This window comes from Syngnathoides biaculeatus, chromosome 6 (genome assembly GCF_019802595.1).
Source record: "Syngnathoides biaculeatus isolate LvHL_M chromosome 6, ASM1980259v1, whole genome shotgun sequence".
NCBI lineage: Eukaryota > Metazoa > Chordata > Actinopteri > Syngnathiformes > Syngnathidae > Syngnathoides > Syngnathoides biaculeatus.
The window spans coordinates 10,296,380-10,315,765 of NC_084645.1; the positions used below are offsets into that span (position 1 = coordinate 10,296,380).

A 19,386-nucleotide genomic window follows, 5' to 3' on the forward strand; every position below is an offset into this window, starting at 1 on the left:
TTTTTTTTTTTTTTACCTTGCGGGGAGTGTTGAGCTTTCCTTTCAGCTCCAGAGGGTAGGAGATATTCAGCCGTCGTAGAGGGGTTCTCACCTCTCCCAATGCTGTGTGTCTGGAGAATTTATCAAAGTCTCTCACCTGACAACACAGGCAAATGAGGGCCATATTCTCAATTTTCCACACTTGTCATATGAGGGGTTTCAATTTTTTTGGCTTTATATTACACAGAGTATAAAGTATCAAATGCGGTTATCTAATGATGTCGGTGTTAGTGACTTGATCACAATATTCAAAGATGCCTATTAACCATTAAAGAAATCATTAGTCTTATTGTTGTGAACACAATACATAGTACAGTACTCTCTTATCATAAAGTTGAAATAATGAACATTTATGAAAGTGTCAATACAGAACCTCCATCCTGAGATCGATGTGCTCCAGCTCCTTTTCATTGTGCAGAATACAGCTGAACTGGTCTCCAAACAAGGGGTTACACGTCCCTTTTACAATGCGAGTGCGCCAGTCCTGCAGAACTGTGCACAGGGTGAGTGGTTTCCCTTTACCCTAATAGGGACAAAGCAGTAAGTCATAGCAGCATTCATACACTATACGAGGTTACTATTTAGTACATACATACACTTGTAGTGTTTTTTTTAATAGTCGAAAAAAACAAAATGAAATGGTACTGGAGGTTGCGTCAAGAGGTTCTGAATAAAGAAGGTCCATATCCAAACGCATTCATACACAATCCCTATAAAATCTTAAATATGTAAAGTTCATTACATTTACTCTCCAGTAGATTATGCTTGTTGTTGCTAGGATCTCTTTAAATAATGCAAACAATGACATTTCCTCAAAATTTTCCACTGAGATCAGGGATAAGAAATATTTTTAAAATAAAAAAAAAAACAATGAAGATTACATTCTTTTGAAAAATATTATCACAGTCAATTGTCTGAGGCCTGCTAAAACAACTCTTCATCCCCCTTGAAATTAAATTAGTTTTCCCAGAAATCTCAAAACCTAGTGATGTCCCTGATCACAATGTCTTTTTGTGTCATTGTCAGCCAGAGGATTGCAGTTCAAACTATTTAACTGAATATAAGATCATAGATAATTTGGGTATAAACTGAAATACTTCAAAGCATTTCTAGAAGGGACGCGTTCAACATTAAAATCCAGATTTCGGTGTTTCATAAACCTTTTTTTAAAAAATCCAAAAAAATCCATCATCAGTATTGAGCACGAAAAAAATGCTAAGTTGCCAAATCACGTTTCCTTCTAAGAACAAAATAATACCACAGGACAAAAACTGCCATAGAAATGTTAGTGGTAAGAAAATAATGAAAAGGAAAGGATATACCCCTTCATCAATATAAGGTCCCTCCATCTCTGGTCCAGTCCAAAGCAGCTTCACTTGGACAAACAGTTGGAGGCTGCAGGTTTGTCTTTCTTGGTGAAGCCCCTCCACCTCCAAGACAGTCACCACAAGATGGTGCTGCTGGTCGTCGTAGTATAAAGAATAGTGGAGCCAGCCGTCAAACTTCTGTTGGAGATTGATGGTGGGAAAGTGTCAAGCAAATAATCTGTTGCTGGTATGATGTTGATCATGATAATTGTTGATCAAAGATGAACAAAATGTCTGAAAAGATTATAAAATGCAAACATTTAAAACATTATAAAATCCAAATTACAACAGATTAAACCCAAGTATTTTTCATTTTTGTATGCCAGGTAACCTGAGGTTTTCCTATACAGGACTGGCATTCACAAGGCATAGGAAGGGTGTGCCAAATCAAAACCTGTTGAATGTAGTGAGATGAGACGTAAAATTAAGAAAACACTGATACTGACCTTGTCCTCTCCTCTTTGTTCTGTGGATTTCAAGATGTCCGTATCAACATCCTCGACCTGCAAAGTTTACAGAAGATTGCCATTTTATTATTGTTATGATGATCATTTTTGTTGTTATTATTATTTTATCTTTGAGATGTCCTAACTTTCCTTTGTTTTTAAATTTCTCCTCTTTTATTTTTAAACAGAATACAGTGCCTTTGATAAATCCCTATTATCCATTCCTTCTAGACCAGTGGTTGTTGAAGTCGTGTGAGTGAAGTCCGGGGTTTTGGTGAGCCTGTCTCAGGGGTTCAGTGAGGTGAAGACACACATACGCACGCACAACACACACACTCCATATTTGTGTTCGTTTTGTAGACTGTTTACCAAACTTGATCATCATTGGCTACATATTATCTGTTACAAACATTATTAACCATGACAAATTAATCAGTATGAGTAAATAAAATAAGTACAGGAAGAATTTAGAAAAGTATTTCCATGCACTTACAATAGGTATGTGAATGATTTAGTTAATTATCACATCATATGAACTACTGTATGTTCTAGTGTGCGGATAAAAAAAAGTCAACATGCTCCTGTGTTTTGATTAGTGCAATATTGTTGCATGATTTTGTTGTGGGGCAAAACAATACGAAGAGGTCTGGGGAAGGAGGTCACCTCTTACTTGCGACAGGAGATAACTGTCTGTTTACATTAAAATTTCCATCCATCCAACCATCCATTTTCTTAGGCACTTATCCTCACGACGGTTGCGAGAGTGCTGGCGCCTATCCCAGCTGTCAACGGACAGGAGGGAGGGTACACCCTGAACTGGTTTCCAGCCAATTGCAGGGCACATAGAATTTAACAACCTTTTGCACTCACAATATCACTTAGGGCAATTTAGAATGTCCAATTCATGTTGCATGTATTTGGGATGTGGGAGGAAACCGGAGTACCTGGAGCAAAACCCACGCAAGCCTGCGGAGAACATGCAAACTCCAGGCGGGGCCGGGATTGAACCCAGGAAGTTAGAACTGTGAGGCTAACACCTTACAGCTGTCCCGTCCCACCATGTCACATTAGAATTAGAATGAAAAGAATTTAAAAAAAGAAAAATGGAAGGCACTTCTTAGCAGCTACCAACCTGGTAGTATTCAAAGTTGTCTTAAGGGTCCTATGCAACACTTATTTTAAAAATATGTCATCCTTTGATTGGGTTTGCAAGATAATTTGGGTTGTATATGCCCAGGACTCCCCTTTTGAAGCGATTGTACATACTTGTTAAATCCCTGGTAGATGAGACAGCTGGATTTCTCCTTAATATTCAATATGTAAATACGTTTTGCTCTGACTGGATCACTATTCTCCTGAATTTTAATGGAAAATAGCTTTGCTCTTTTTTTGTAACTGCATGGCCTTACAGAATGGTAGATCTGCATGCCTTTTGTGCTGGAACAGTTTTACTGGGCAAAAAGGAAGATTGAAATACTCCCTCTGTGTCACATCCCAGCGATCCGGAGATGGGCCCAAATGCAGGGCTCCCAGGCAAAGGCAAAATGTTCGGTGGGGTTTATTCTAAACTAAAGAGATGCACAATTACACAGTCCAAGAAAGCAGGAACCAAAAAATGAGAATCGGGATTCGATGACTAGGAAGCTAAGTAGTGGAGTAACCTGGGATGCGGTGAAGCAGACTCACTAACACAAAGCAACGACCTGGCAAATGCCAGTGACAAAACTCCAACTTAAATACTTGTCCTAATCACAGTGCCTCAAACAAAACAGCTGTGACCGGTGTCAGAGATGACAACGCCCAGATCAGTGGCCAAGCTTTAATCATGACACTCTGTTTCATCCATCCATCCATCCATCCATCCTTCCATCCATCCATCCATCCATCCATCCATTTTCTTAGCCGCTTCTCCTCACAAGGGTCGCGGGAGTGCTGAAGCCTATCCCAGGTGTCAACGGGCAGGAGGCAAGGTACACCTTAAACTGGTTGCCAGCCAATAACAGGGCACATGAAGACAGACAACAGTCACACTAAAAATCACACCTAGGGGCAATTTAGGGTGTCCAATTCATGTTGCAGGTTTTGGGAATGTGGGAGGAAACCGGAGTGCCCCGAGAAAACCCCCACAGACACGAGCAAAATTAAGAAGACAAAAGAAGAGCAGAGAACCATGTGGTGGAAGCTGAGGGTGGAAGATTTTTGATCTTGGAATAGGTGAGATGGTTCTCATTGCGCAGGAGGAGGTTCAAGAAGACTGGACCTGAAAGGATGAGGTTATCAGAGAGACAGGAGAGTACTTGATGTAGATTCTGACAGCACTGGAGAGAAGGAGACCTGGTGGTGGAAGCTTCAAGTACAGGAAGTCCTCCAAGGAGAGATGCTAGCTGTAGAGAAGTGAGACACTGAGAGGACTGAGAAGAGCAGACAAGAATATAAGGAGATGCAATATAAGGAAAAAAATAGAGGTGGCAAGGCCAAACAAGGTGCTCTTATGCCAAGTTGGACAGTAAAAAAGCTGCACCGCAAAGTTTATCAGCATTTTGATTGACTGTAAGCTGCGATGTTGAAACAGCAATTCAAATTTTCGAGACCAAGTTGGAGAGAGCAGACCTCCATGGTTTGGACAAGTCCAATGGAAATCAAGTGAGTATATTACCAGAGGGATAATGAGGATGAGGCTGCAAGCTTGAGGAATATGTAGTGAGGGACGACTTGTGAGTAGTTGGTGTTAGAGAGGAGGATGCAGGAGATATGCGGGTGTAGATGGAAAATGATGATGCACTGTGATGCACTGTGATGACCCATAACAGGACAGGGAAAGAAGAAGAAATCATCTTTCAACCAAGATTGATCACAGACAACGTTTTGGCTATTGAACACTGAAATGGTATTATCTTAACCTCAAATCCTTTTGTTTGTTTTTCAAACAGGTGGAATTTTACACCGACAAGCCTGTCATAATTAGTCTCACACAGCCATACTACCAAAAGTGTCCCATTCCTTTTCAGTCGTCTTCAAATTTTGGTCATCTCATCTTCACAGTTCAAACTGATTACCACCCTGCCAAATCTTTTCATGTTACAATGTTTGTTTTTGAATACAACCTGCCACCAACCAGTTATTGGTGTTTGTTTGATAAACTAAGATTATCTTTGTCTTACACCGTGAAGAGATGATGATACAAGTAAAGCTTGGCAAACACAAACCAAATTACAAATGCATCGTAATTGTCAAATTATTCTATGTATTTCCAGGGCTGGTCATTGAGTGGGACTCAGTGGAGATTGTTCTCTTTGGGTCCCTTAACTTCATCCCATAATTTGAAAATAACATTTTTCTAGGGCCTCCTGTCAGTTTAAGGCTCTTACGTTCCTCCCTCATGAATTCAACCCTGTTCATACCTGTTGAGAGATCACTGGGATTAAAATGCTAGATGTTTATGTGTGTTTAACTACTGTATAGGTGGATTATAAAGTTCATTCCCATTACCTTGGTCACCTCAAATCAAATTCTGCCATGACTTCTCACCTTGATGGTTGGCATTCCTTTGTACTGTCTTGTTATTTCAGATACATCATCGGTGTGCAGCAAATCACGATTCACTGCAATAAAAATGAAATGTTTCTTTTTAATTTGTCAAATGTTAATATGAACTTCATCTTATAAAATTTGTTAATAATTTAACCCTTTCTGACCTGCTTCAGGCAGAGGGTGGATGGGAGCTGGGCGTCTGAAGCATCGGAAGGCCTGCCAGGCCAAGATACCCAACGCTATAAGAAGAAGAGCGACTGACAAGCTGAGGATGCTATACTTAACTGCAGCTGAGAAGGGAAACCTCAGAACACCAGCAGATGACAGCAACCTCCCGGAGAAATAGCTCGATGATAGGAGCATCATTTTCTGCCTCCATATGGGCTACAGATGAGTAAAACACAGGATTACTGTATGTGACAACAACCAATATCGGAGCACCTCTTTTAACTAAAGTAGGCACATCTAAACAGAAGATAGAATATACACTGAGTTTAAAAAATGTTAACTGTACATTATACAGTTATTATATAAATGCAAGCAGTCTTGTCGACAGATACAGATTGTTCCCTGTTCTGGAAAACCCAATTTAACACATTTTAACATTTTTTGCACAACTACCTGGATACATTTCAGAGCTTGTCTCTACAATGTCAGATCTAAACACAGAGGTAGCTTGCTCCAGGTTTGGCTTGTCTGCGTTTCTCTTAATCAATGTGAACCCCATTGTCCTCATGCCTCTGACGAGGCACCCTGGAATAACGCAAAACGCAGTTATTCAACAGCTCAACCCACAAGTTCTTTTAGCGGCCGGGCTACACTTTGACTGGCCCCTCCATTTTGGAGGGTTATTAGAAACGTAATTCCTCCATTACACCCAATCGGTTTAAAACAGCCCTTTTCACCATGAAATGGCAGACATCGTTTGTAGCACTTCCAAATCTACCAGGTGTTCTCCATCAGGAATATCCTTCAGAATAGGAAACGGTCCATCTGTTCGGAAAATTTAAATGCAACCCCATGTACCTACTTTGCTCATCATGCTGTCAGGTGTGATTGTTTTGCAGCACTGATCTGTCATAAAATACATGCACAGGATCTTTTAGGGAAAGGAAGCTTTGTCATGTAATTACCAGGAAGCGCAAACTGGCAACTCATGTATTTAGTATTGTTTCGTTGCTGATTGGTTGGAAGAAATCTTAATATACTACTGGCTTTTAAGAATTCTCCTTTATTTATATATTTATCCTGACGAGTTTAAGCTACGAAACATCTTCCCTTTTGACAGATTTGGTATAATTTCCTAATGGAGCAGACCAAAGGATTAAAAAAAAACAAAACACTAATGTGTGATGTTTCTCATTCATTCACCAATGGATACTTTAAACTTTATATTACCAGAAGGACTCCTGAAAACACATTAATAAAGCGCAGCAACACACATAGCATTTTGGGCTTCTCGTCAATCGTGGATGTGTAACCTGGTAAAGTTAATTTCATTGTCCAACATTGTAATAGGTTATGCAAATAGGCTACATACACTTCTAAAAAGACAAAGATAAATACAGTAGCTACAGTATATATGGAGTGTATGAACTACATCAGAATATTTTGAGCAAAAAGCAAGTACAAAACAAGATCAAGAAATTCATGTGATTTATCCAATAGTCATTAATATAAAATGCCTCAGGAAAACATAACTGAATTAAACCAAAAAACAAACACTTACTTTATTCAACGAAAATCAAGATGGTTTTAGGGCTGTATGTCTTTGGCCCTCTGCTTGGCTGTCAGTGCATCGTAAACCTCTAAAACATTTGCTCTGCTTTTCTTGCCGGAAATAAAACACTGAACTTGACCGACACACTTCCTCGTTCTTTGACACACTAGGCACACTCCCTTGCTCCAAGCTCTTCAAATGCATACTCACACAAACAAATGACAGAACAGGTTGCACACGTGTCTGGGCAAACTAGTTAGGTAAGAGCTTGATGATAATCTAGGAAGCTAAAAATAACCTGGTTGCCAGACGTTTGGTACTCTGAAAGGTGAATTTACCATCAGACCTATGTTTAGATCACGTATACAGATAAAATTTTGAGGTCTAAAACCTTTTGTAAACTCTACTTTCATACAATAATGGTCCATACAGAAGTTCTGTTTATAGGGGAGGGTAGTATAAGATGAGCAAGTGTGTTAGTTGACCCACCCCTTGTTGCGAAGGAACTATAACAAAAAAAATGAGGATGTGACAAAACTGGTGCCTGAAGTAACCTTATGAAATGATCTATGTTTTTGGCTCTATTGTAACATAATAGTTGTAAGTTTCTTTCCCCAAATTGGTGGCACGAAAGCTTAAAAGAAAACTAAAATATGAAGACACATTGTAACTGCAACTAGAGTGTAGTTAAAGAAAAAGAATGAAAAGAAAAGGAGAGAGAGGCAAGAGGGCTTAAAAATGTGGTTCTACTGGAGCTCGACCATGAGAGCTTTGATTCTTCACGAAAAAAAATACTCAGCTTAGAGTGGAGGACTTCGTAGGAGTGAACCTCACGACAAAATCTAGAAGTTGCAACTACATTGGGAAGCAGCAAAACATGGATGCTAATGACCTAGAGGCAACGGTTTTGAGAAAAGGCAAAACTGGTTATCGTCAGCCAAGCTTTACTTTAAAAAAAAGATGGTCCTGTTTCCCAGAATTGATGTCTTTTTAAAACTTTTCAAACCCTATTGTGTGTATTTTTCTGCAAACTAGACAAGTGCAATGAAGAGTAAAGTATGTTTGAGTAGGCTCAGGGAAGAAGAAAAAGGATGGCTTACAGGGATGAATGGTTTTCATTTACTTTTTAAAGCATTCGCAGGCCGACATCATCAACACATGTTGAAAGAGACTAGTTGTCAAGAGCTATGCCCTGCATTTCCATTGTTGGAGCTTGGGTGTCGCTTTGCGCCAGTCTCTCTCTCTCTCTCTCTCTCTCTCTCTCTCTCTCTCTCTCTCTCTTTCGCTTATACTCTTGGTGTATCATGAACAGCAGTTTCTTTTGTTGAGGGAAGTTTCAACAGTGCAATGAAGTTTGCCAACTTAAAGAACCTATCACCAATTGTGAGAATAGTGATATTTCCTTTCGAAATTAGTAGCGCTATCACAAAGTCTACAGAAGTGTATGACCATGGATGTTGTGGTATTGAAATGGGTTGCAACTCACCCCAAGGACATTGACAGGGCTTGTGCGTCGCACACTCCTGGCAATCATTGACGTGGTTGAAAACATCCCTTTTAACATTGCGCCACAAAATACGCTGTTCGGCAACAGATTGCATCTTGGCTCTGACATGGTGACATACACTCCTTAAAGACAGGACAACATAAAGTGTGTAATATGGGCAACCTTCAGGGCTAAGAGTAGTTTTCAGAGCATCTTTTACCAGTTTCAATTTCCCAAACAAAATCCTACATTAATTGGAGACTCTAGGAGATTGGCGACGCCTTGTGAAAGTATTCGGCCCCCTTGAAGTTTTCAACCTTTCGCCACATTTCAGGCTTCCAACATAAAGATATATATATATATATATTTTTTTTTTTTGTCAAGAATCAACAACAAGTGGGATACAATTGTGAAGTGGAACGAAATTTATTGGATATTTTAAACTTTCCTAACAAATAAAAACCTGAAAAGTGGGGTGTGCAATATTATTCGCCCCCCTTGCATTAATACTTTGTAGCGCCACCTTTTGCTGCAATTACAGATGCAAGTCGCTTGGCGTATGTCTCTATCAGTTTTGCACATCGAGAGACTGAAATTCTTGCCCAGTCTTCCATGCAAAACAGCTCGAACTCTGTGAGGTTGGATGGAGAACGTTTGTGAACAGAAGTCTTCAGCTGTGCCCACAGATTCTCGATTGGATTCAGGTCTGGACTGTGACCAAGCCAATCTAACACTGGATAGTTTTATCTGTGAACCATTCCATTTTAGATTTGGCTTTATGTTTTGGATCATTGTTATGTTGGAAGATAAATCTCCGTCTCAGTCTCAGGTCTTTACAGACTCCAACAGGTTTTCTTCCAGAATGGTCCAGTATTCGGCTCCATTCATCTTCCCATCTATTTTAACCATCATTCTTGTCCTTGATGAAGAAAAGCAGGGCCAGACCATGAGGCTGCCACCACCATATTTGACAGTGGCGATGGTGTCTTCAGGTTGATGAGCTGCGTTTTGCATTGTGCCCAAAACGTTCGATTTTGGTTTCATCAGACCAGGGCACCTTCTTCCACATGTGGTGCGTCTCCCAGGTGGCTTTAACTTTAACATTAAACGGGACTTTTTATGGATATCTCTGAAAAATGGCCTTCTTCTTGCCACTCTTCCGTAAAGGCCAGATTTGTGCAGTGTACAGTGATTGTTGTCTGATGGATAGACTCTCCCACCTCAGCTGTAGATCTCCACAGTTCATCCAGAGTGGTCATGGCCCTCTTGGCTGCATCCCTGATCAGTCTTCTTCTTGTTCGAGGTGGAAGTTTAGAGGGACGGCTGGGTATTGGTAGATTTGCAGCGGTCTGGTAATCTTTCCATTTCAATAGGATTGCTTGCACAGTGCTCCTTGAGATGTTTAAAACTTGGAAAATCTTTTTGTATCTAAATCAGACTTTAAAATTCTCTACAACAGTATATCGGATCTGCCTGGTGTGTTCCTTGGTCTTCATGATGCTCTCTGCACTTTAAACAGAACCCTGACACTATCCTAGAGCAGGTGCATTTTGACGGAGACTTGATTACACACAGGTGGATTCTATTTATCATCATCAGTCAACATTGGATCATTCGGAGATCCTCACTGAACTTTTGGAGTGAGTTTGCTGCACTGAAAGTAAAGGGGCTGAATAATATTGCACGCCCCACTTTTCCGGTTTTTATTTGTTAAAAAAGTATAAAATATACAATAAATTTTGTTGTACTTCACGATTGTGTCCCACTTCTTGATGATTCTTGACAAAAAAAATCAAAATTTTATATCTTTTTGTTTGAAGCTTGAAATGTGGCAAAAGGTTGAAAAGTTCAAGGGGGCCGAATACTTTCACAAGGCACTGTATGGGTGATTGTGAGTGCAACTGTTGTCTGCCTCCATATGCCCTGCAATTGGCTGGACACCAGTTTAAGGTGTACCCTTCCTCCTGACTGATGACAGTTAGGATTGGCTCCAGCAATCCTGTAACCCTCGTGAGGATAAGTGGCTCAGAAAATGGATGGATATAATTACACAAGCTGAACAGGAGCAGTCCAAAAACCGATCCTTCAGGGACCCAATAGATTATTGCCATTTGTTAAGATTCATCACTTCCAATGGTTACAAAGTAGTTCCTCTGGCTCCTCCCCTCCAGGTAGGGCCGGAACCATTTAAGGACTGTTCCATTTAGTCATACCCACGTTTCCAACCTGTTCATCCGTATATTATGATTTACCGTATCAAAAGCTGAACTGAGACTCAACAAGACCACAATTGACACATTTGTTGAATCATTATTCAATCATGTAACATTACTGTGATGAGGTCAGAAACCTGATCAAAATTTATCAAAAAAGCCATTCGAATTCAAGAAATTGCTAAATTTATTAAAAATAACTTTCTTAACCCTCTTGGCTATGAAAGGGACATTAGAGATGGATCTCTAGATTGCTACCATGGAATCGTCCAGAACTCAGATTTAGCAGCAGGTACTTTAAGAGCTTTAGGAAAACTTGCCAGACTGAATTGAGCAACTTATTATTTGCTGCAAATCAGGTAGCCCTGACTTCAAAATAGTTTTGAAAAAGTCGGATGGTATTGAGTCGAGACAGCTCATTGATAGTTTCAATTACTGAACCGTTTTCTCTACTTTTTTTTTTTTGGTCAACTGTATCATATTCTGACAAAGTAATGGAGTTTTCCCGAGGTGGCTTCAGATGTAGAATCCATCCATCCATCCATCCATCCATCCATCCATCCATTTTCTGAGCCAATTATCCACATGAGAGTCGTGGGAGTGCTGTCATCGGGCAGGAGGCAGGGTACACTCTGAATTGGTTGCCAGCGAATTGCAGGCCACATGGAGACAGCCAACTTTCGCATTCACAATCAGACCTCGAGGAAATTTAGAGGCCCCAATCAATGCATGTTTTTGGGTGCTCAGAACTGTGAGGCCAACACGCTACACCTGCGCCACTGTGCTACCTTAGATGTAGAATCATTTTATCATTTTGCTGATTTGTGCTGACATTTGACCCGATGGATTGTATATTATCACTAATATGCATTTCAAAAATTGCATTTATCAGCTGTTGTGAGTTCTGGAGCTATGTGATTTGGGTTGGGGGCTGGAGTGAGCTTGTCAAGCTCAGCAAACAGAAAGCGAGTGTTGATGTTCTTACTGATTATTTCTGAAAAGTGTTGCAAATTACAAAGACACTGTCCGGAGAGGTCAGAATGAATTTGGAGTTGAGTTTTTCTACATTAATGTTCTACTTTATTATAATTTTATTTAGATTTCTTGACCATCAATGTGTTCCTCCACAGTGTTCTGAGTCGCCTCAGGATGGTCTTAGTTTGAACAGGAGCGACAGTATTCATGGCGTTTGAGATTTTTCAGGTAAAATTTTCCAAAAGTTCATCAACTTTCTCAACCGCTTGAAAGTTTTTAAAGAACAGAAAACAGTAATTTTCTGAATTTGTAACATTTGGATGTGATACATAGCGCAGGGGGGTGATCAATTTTTTTGCCCCAAGATCTACTTTTCAAACAGCCAACCTTCCATGATCTACCTTTTTTGTTGGGGGTTTGTGGGGGCATGTCTCCAGTTTGAGAGCCCAGAGAACTACCGGTGAGCTAAAATTCTGGAGCCTTGCGACAATTCAGCACCAATGTGTGTTGATGTAGCATAACATAATTGATAATGTACATTTTTTTGTAATTACCTGAGTTTCCGTCTTTACTTTCCCTTCTTTGGTAATGCGATGGCAGATTCAAAAATGTAATTGTGAAAAAATATACCTCTGTCAGTATGAGAGTGGTAAGTTTTCCTCTTCTTACGTGTTCCAGCTACGCCTCTCATTTTTATGCCCCTAAGTTGAAATTTAGCTTCCTAAATTGGATACCAACTCACTAGATAGTTAGAACGCGCCATTATACCTACCTGTGGGATTGAGCAATAGATCACCATCGACCTAGTGGGCATATCTGAATAAAGCGACACCGTGGATAGGCTGACGTTGTCATGACCAGAACACGGGGTTGGACCCAAATGCACAACTCGGGAGACGTAGAGGCGGTTCGGGAAACAGTTTTATTCAGTCCAGGGTTGGGGTTGAAACAGGGAGTCCACGGAAGCTGCAGTAACAAAGTCGTCAGGCGCGAGAGGGAGGTCAGTATGCAGGCAGGAGTTGGTACACGGGAGAGCAGGAACAGAATCAGGAGAGTGGGGGAGGCCTGAGACAAAGATCTGGCAAAGGCCAGACCATACGTTGAGTCCTATTTGTATCAGCTGTGACTACGTGGAATGAGGTGCAGGTGCGCGCCTCACTAATTGCTGCCAGTATGTACCGCTTCGGGGACCGGCACACCCAGGACAAGGACCGGTAGGGCCATGACAGTCGTCTTTTTTTTTGGCATGCGGTCATGCGATCAACCAATATTACGAACACATTGAGCAGTCCTGATGTACAGTATGTTCGATTTATTTAAAAAGTAGGATAACATTATTTCATATCTAATTCTACGTTAGGTGGAACAGTGGAGCCTGCACCTACATTCTTGACAATGCTGGCGATCCGGGCATCCTAGCTTGCAGCATCAAAAACCTCATTGCACTTTGTGACATCATGGCACACGAGGACCTGCTTGATTCGAGTTGCTTGGTTGGACTTGGATGGCAAGCATGGTTGTTTAGTTTTGCTCTTATGGTTGCTGTTGTTTGCCTCTGTCTCATGTTGTGCTGTTTTGTCCCCTAGGTAAATTCTCTGGTTTATCGCATGATTGACAGCTTTTGGTCGTGATGCACGTTTTCACAATTCTCTGACGGGCATTTTGCCGACTTCTTCCCTCAGTAACATCTGCCTGAATGATGTCGACCATTGTTCACGTTCCTCATCCTGAATCTGCTACATACTTGACGGCAACTAGCTTATGATAGATTTTGAGATAATAGTGTGGTTGTTCTTTTGTTGATGCATGATGAGTTGCTGTTGACTTTTCATATTTTACCCTTCCTTTGATTTACTTTCTTCTATTTTCTTAATATTTAGGATTTAGTTGCTTTACTTCACTTTTAATTCCTGTTAGGTCATTAATGTTTAGTACTTAGTAACTTGTTTGGTTTGGTTTTTAGATTTTTGATTATTTTGTTATGTTTAGGCTTTAATCAGTAGAGTTTACTGATGTATATTGTTATAGTAGTGGATTGATTAGGTTGGATTAATCAAAAGGGGGAAAACTGTGTTGGCAGAATTATATTTTACATATATACCAAATATTAGTTCTATTAGTTCTACCTTCAACTTTCACAGGTTTTGTCTTATTGTGGCATTAGTTCTTCAAGGTCAGGCTGTTCCTCATATGATGTTGTTCTTATTGGCTCTATGTGTATACCGATGGACATACAGTGAAGAAAATACGTATTTGAACACCTTGCTATATTGCAAGTTCTCCCACTTAGAAATCATGGAGGGGTCTGAAATTTTCATCGTAAGTGCATGTCCACTGTGAGAGAGATAATCTAAAAAGAAAAATCCAGAAATCACAATGAATGCTTTTTTTAACTATGTATTTGTGTGATAGAGCTGCAAATAATTATTTGAACACCTGAGAAAACCAATGTTAATATTTGGTACAGTAGCCTTTGTTTGCAATTACAGAGGTCAAATGTTTTCTGTAGTTGATCACCAGTTTTGTAACACTGCAGGAAGGATTTTGGCCCACTTCTCGACACAGATCTTCTCTAGATCAGACAGGTTTCTGGGCTGTCACTGAGAAACACGGAGTTCAGCTCCCTCCAAAGATTTTCTATTGGGCTTAGGTCAGGAGACAGGCTGGGCCACAGCAGAACCTTGATATGCTTCTTACGGAGCCACTTGCTGGTTTTCCTGGCTGTGTACTTCGGTTCATTGTGATATTGAAAGACCCAGCCAGGACTCATCCTCAATGCTCTGACTGAGGGAAAGAGGTTGTTCCCCAAAATCTCACAATACATGGCCGTGGTCATCCTCTTCTGAATACAATCCAGTTGTCCTGTCCCATGTGCAGAAAAACAACCCCACAGCATCATGCTACCACCCCCATGCTTCACAGTAGGGATGGCGTTCTTGGGATGGAACTCATCATTCGTCTTCCTTCAAACACGGTTTGTAGAATTATGACCAAAAAGTTCCATTTTGGTCTCATCTGACCACAAAACTTTCTCCCAAGACTCCTCTGTATCATCCAAATGGTAATTGGCAAACTCAAGACGAGACTTGACATGTGCTGTTTTACTTGATATGTGCTGTTTTAAGCAGGGCAATCTTCCGTGCCATGCATGATTTCAAACAACGGCATCTTAGTGTATTACCAACAGTCACCTTGGAAATGGTGGTCCCAGGTCTTTTCAGGTCATTGACCAAGTCCTGTCGCGTAGTCCTGGGCTGATTCATCCCCTTTGTAAGGATCATTGAGACCCCACGAGGTGATATCGTGCATGGGGCTCCACTCCGGTTGAAATTGACCGTCATGTTTAGCTTCTTCCATTTTCTAATGATTGCTCCAACAGTGGACTTTTTTTCACCAAGCTGCTTGGCAATTTCCCCTCCTCGAGCCAACACCTTATCGTTGTGGAGGGATTTGTGTGTCCCGATGATCCTAGGAGCTAAGATGTCTTGGGCTTCATGTCCCTGGTAGGGCCACCCATGGCAAAAAGGTCCTAGATGAGGGACAAGACAAAGTATGACTCCAAAACCCATATGATGACTGCAAAAATTGGATCTTGTTTTCCCTTGGCCGGACGCAGGTCACTAGGGACCCCCTCTGGAGCCAGGCCTGGAGGTGGGGCTCGAAGGAGAGCGCCTGGGGGCTGGGGCTGCACCTATGGGGCTCGGGCGCGCACACCCCGAAAGGATAACGTGTACCCCTTGCCATGGACTCACCACCCGTGAGAGGGGTCATAGGTGTCAGATACAATATGAGCTGGGCAGTGGCCAAAGGCTATAGAAACTAGCTCTAGGGAAATGGAATGTCACCTCTTTGGCAGGGAAGGAGCCCGAGTTGGTGTGTGAAGTTGAGAAGTTCTGACTAGATTAGAGATGAAAGTGGACTTTTGTGAAAATTCCTGAAAATGCAAATGTGAGCACTTCGGGGGTTCAGGGGCATGCCCGCGGTGAAATTTTTGAAAAAATGGATGGATGTGGTGCATTATGGCCATATCTGTGAACAAAATTCAGACAAAAATTGAAAGCAAAATTTCTAAGTCCTGACTAAAAAAAAAAATGGGCAGATGTTCCCCAAGGGCCAAGCCCAGAATTTTTTTTGCCCCCGATCCCCTTATCACTGGATAACACAAAATCACATTTGTCATTAAAATATGCTTAAAATATGCCATCTTATCTCAAGAAAAACAAATTATGTACACGAAAATATATCCTAGAATTTCTACACCGTACAGCAAAACATGTTAAAGAAGTTGATCTGTAGTAATTACCATTAACGTTTAAGTCTCAAACTTCTTACGTCGCGTTGTACTGATACACTTGACCACATTGCTCACTAGCTTAGATATAGATCTAGTAATACTAATAGTATAATCAGTTGCCTTTAATATTTTGAGATACGCAGTCACTCACATTTGAAAAATGTACGGGTGTGGTCAGTCATGCTCGCAGATAAAGTTGATTAGGGATGGCCTTTAAATAACTTATTGGATTATTATGACATCACTGTAAATTTAAAATCAAATAAACAAATACATAACTAAAATAGAAAACTAAAATTTTAAACTCAGAAAAGATCATTTCCAATTTCAACTGACATTAGTAGAACATGATATAAAACGGTATTTAAAATTTTTCATCAATAAAAATTCTTGATCTGACAAACTATCTGAAGAAAAGTTAAATGCAGTAGCCTATCAAGGAATAAACACGAACGGTCTATACTCGCAATGTTTTGAAAAGGCTGAAAGTTTAGTTCAACATAATTGGCGTTCGTAGCAACAAGCTAGCGATACATTGGAACAAAAATTCCTGCCGGTAATCCCACGCATTGCGGAACTGCCGTAAATAGGAGGCTGGCTTGCTAGAACGTGCCTTTATGTGCATGCGCTCAATTGGCCACACCTGAATCAAGCGACGAGGTGGATGATAGTCTAACGTGTCTTTTTTTTTTGGGGGGGGGGGCATGCCGTCACACTGCCTCGCGATCGACGCAATGAGAACCTCTGGTGTAACTGAAATTCCTTTGACATGGCTCATGATGATGACTTTCGACGTAAATGTGTTTGCATTACGTGACGCAGTTCTGAACATGCGCTTTCGTATAAGCTCCGAATATCCTCAGTATGGTTAACTTGCATTTCCTGTTTCCGGGTGAAGAGCGGTTGTTTTGGAGCAGGCTTGTTTAGTCAACATTTATGAAATAAACACGTAATTAATGTCAAGACCACACAAAATAACGGACGTCTTGAGAGAATGCAAGGGGAGGGGCGTTACTGTTACTAGTGTTAATGCCTCAACGTGGCTACGCTCGTGAAAGCAAAACAACTCAAACGCATGTTCATTCAATGTTGTCAACTCATATCCGGATTAATTTTAGACAACTGTCCCTCAATTTTCCGTGACAGTTTTCAGGAAAATTTAAAAATCTGGAATTCCAGGAAAATCCGGAGGACTTTCATCACTGCTAGATATAGTCAGACTCGCCTCTACACACCACTTGGGCTCTGGCACAACTCCTCTTGAGATTGGTTGGATGCTGTTCCACTCTGGAGTTGCGCACAGGGAGACACGCCAAGCAGATGTGGGTATTCTTATTGACCCCCGGCTCAGTGCCTGTACGTTGGGGTTTATCTCAGTGGATGAGAGGGAAGCCTCCCTGCGCCTGCTGGTAGGGGGACAGATTCTGACTGTTGTTAGTGCTTATGCACCAAACAGCAGTGCAGAGTACTCCATCATTTTGCTGGGGAAATTCAATGCCCACATGGGCAATGAAAGTGAGACCTGGAAGTGCATGATTGGGAAGAACGCCCCACCCCCCGATCAGAACTCGAGTTGTGCTCATTACGGATTGTCCATAACAAACACAATGTTCACGCATAAGGGTATTCACAAGTCCACCTGGCACCAGAACATCCTAGGTCGCAGTTTGATGATTGACTTTGTGGTCGTGTCATGGGACTTGCGAGCGCATGTCTTGGATACTCGGGTGAAGAGAGGGGCAGAGCTGTCCACTGATCACCACCTGGTGGTAAGTTGGCTCCGATGGTTTGGGAAGATGCCAGTCCGACGTGGCAGGCCCAAACGCATCGTGAGGGTCTGCTGGGAACCGCTGGCAGAGTCCCCTATCAGAAGGAATTTCACCTCACACCTCCGAAAGAACTTTCCTCATATCCCAGAGGAGGCGGAGGACATTGAGTCCGAATGGATGATGTTCCGCGCCTACATTGCTGAGGCGGCCGACTGGAGCTGTGGCCGCCACGACAGGCACCAACCCACAAACACGTTGGTGGACACCAACAGTGAGGGATGCTGTCAAGCTGAAGAAGGAGTCCTATCGGGCATTTCTGGCCTGTGGGGTTCCTGAGGCAGATGACAGGTACCGGCTGGCCAAGTGGAATGCAGGTTCGGTGGTCGTTGAGGCAAAAACCCAGGCACGGGTGGAGTTCGGTGAGGCCATGGAGAGCAACTTCAGTACGGCTTCGAGGAAATTCTCGTCCACCATCCGGCGTCTCAGGATGTGGAAGCAGTGCACCGTCAACACTGTGTATAGTGGGGACGGGGTGCTGCTGACCTTAACTTGGGATGTTGTGAATCGGTGAGGAGAATACTTTGAAGACCTCCTCAATTCCACCAACACGCCTTCCCATGAGGAAGCTGAGTCTGGGTGCTCTGAGGCAGGCTCTTCTATCACTGGGGTTGAGGTCACCGAGGTGGTTAAAAAGCTCCTTGGTGGCAGGGCCCCTGGGGTGGATGAGATTTGCCCGGAGTTCCTAAAGGCTCTGGATGTTGTGGGGCTGTCCTGTTTGACACGCCTCTGCAACATCGCGTGGGGATAGGGGACAGTGCCTCTGGATTGGCAGACTGGGGTGGTGGTCCCCTTTTCAAGAAGGGTGACCAGAGGGTGTGTCCCAACTATAGAGGGATCACACTCCTCAGTCTCCTCAGGGGTACTGGAGAGGAGGGTCCATCGGCAAGTCGAGTCTCGGATTCAGGAGGAGCAATGTGGTTTTCGTCCTGGCCGTCAAACAGTGGACCAGCTCTACATCCTCGAAAGGATTCTCGAGGGTGCATGGGAGTTCGTCCAACTAGTCTACATGTGTTTTTTGGACTTGGAGAAAGCAGTCAACCGTGTGCCTCAGGGAGTCCTGTGGGGGTTCTTTGGAGGTATGGGGTACCGAACCCCCTGATACGAGCTGTTCGGTCCCTGTACGACCCCTGTCGGAGTTTTGTCCGCATTGCCGGCAATAAGTCGGACTCATTTACGGTGAGATTTGGACTCCGCTAAGGTTGCCCTTTGTCACGGATTTTGTTCATAACCTTTATGGACAGAATTTCTAGGTGCAGCCGAGGCATAGAGGGTGTCCGGTTTGGTGGCCTCAGCATTGCATCTCTCCTCTTTGCAGATGATGTGGTTCTGTTGGTTTCATCAAGCCGTGAGCTACGGCTCTCACTGGAGCGATTCGCAGCAGAGTGTGAAGCGGCTGGGATTAGAATCAGCACCTCTAAATCCGAGACCATGGTCCTCAGTCGAAAAAGGGTGGTGTGTCCTCTCCAGGTCAGTGATAAGATCTTTT

The 19,386-nt window shown here is 42.2% G+C and overlaps 1 protein-coding gene across 2 annotated transcripts in view; it reads right to left on the reverse strand.

The window, feature by feature from the left end:
- The window catches only part of syt19 (synaptotagmin XIX), a 35,148-nt gene that overhangs the window by 1,014 nt on the left and 14,748 nt on the right, over positions 1-19,386 (reverse strand). The window contains exons 1-7 of one of the 2 annotated variants that reach the window (XM_061822888.1): positions 7,113-7,286; positions 5,548-5,767; positions 5,381-5,454; positions 1,853-1,909; positions 1,362-1,544; positions 413-562; positions 17-136 (exon numbers count right to left, since the gene is read on the reverse strand). In XM_061822888.1, the coding sequence (XP_061678872.1) occupies positions 17-136; positions 413-562; positions 1,362-1,544; positions 1,853-1,909; positions 5,381-5,454; positions 5,548-5,749 (786 nt within the window). In that variant the 5' untranslated portion in view covers positions 5,750-5,767; positions 7,113-7,286. Of the gene's footprint in view, positions 1-16; positions 137-412; positions 563-1,361; positions 1,545-1,852; positions 1,910-5,380; positions 5,455-5,547; positions 5,768-7,112; positions 7,287-19,386 lie in introns of those variants that run through there. The other variant, XM_061822886.1, reaches the window with a different exon arrangement.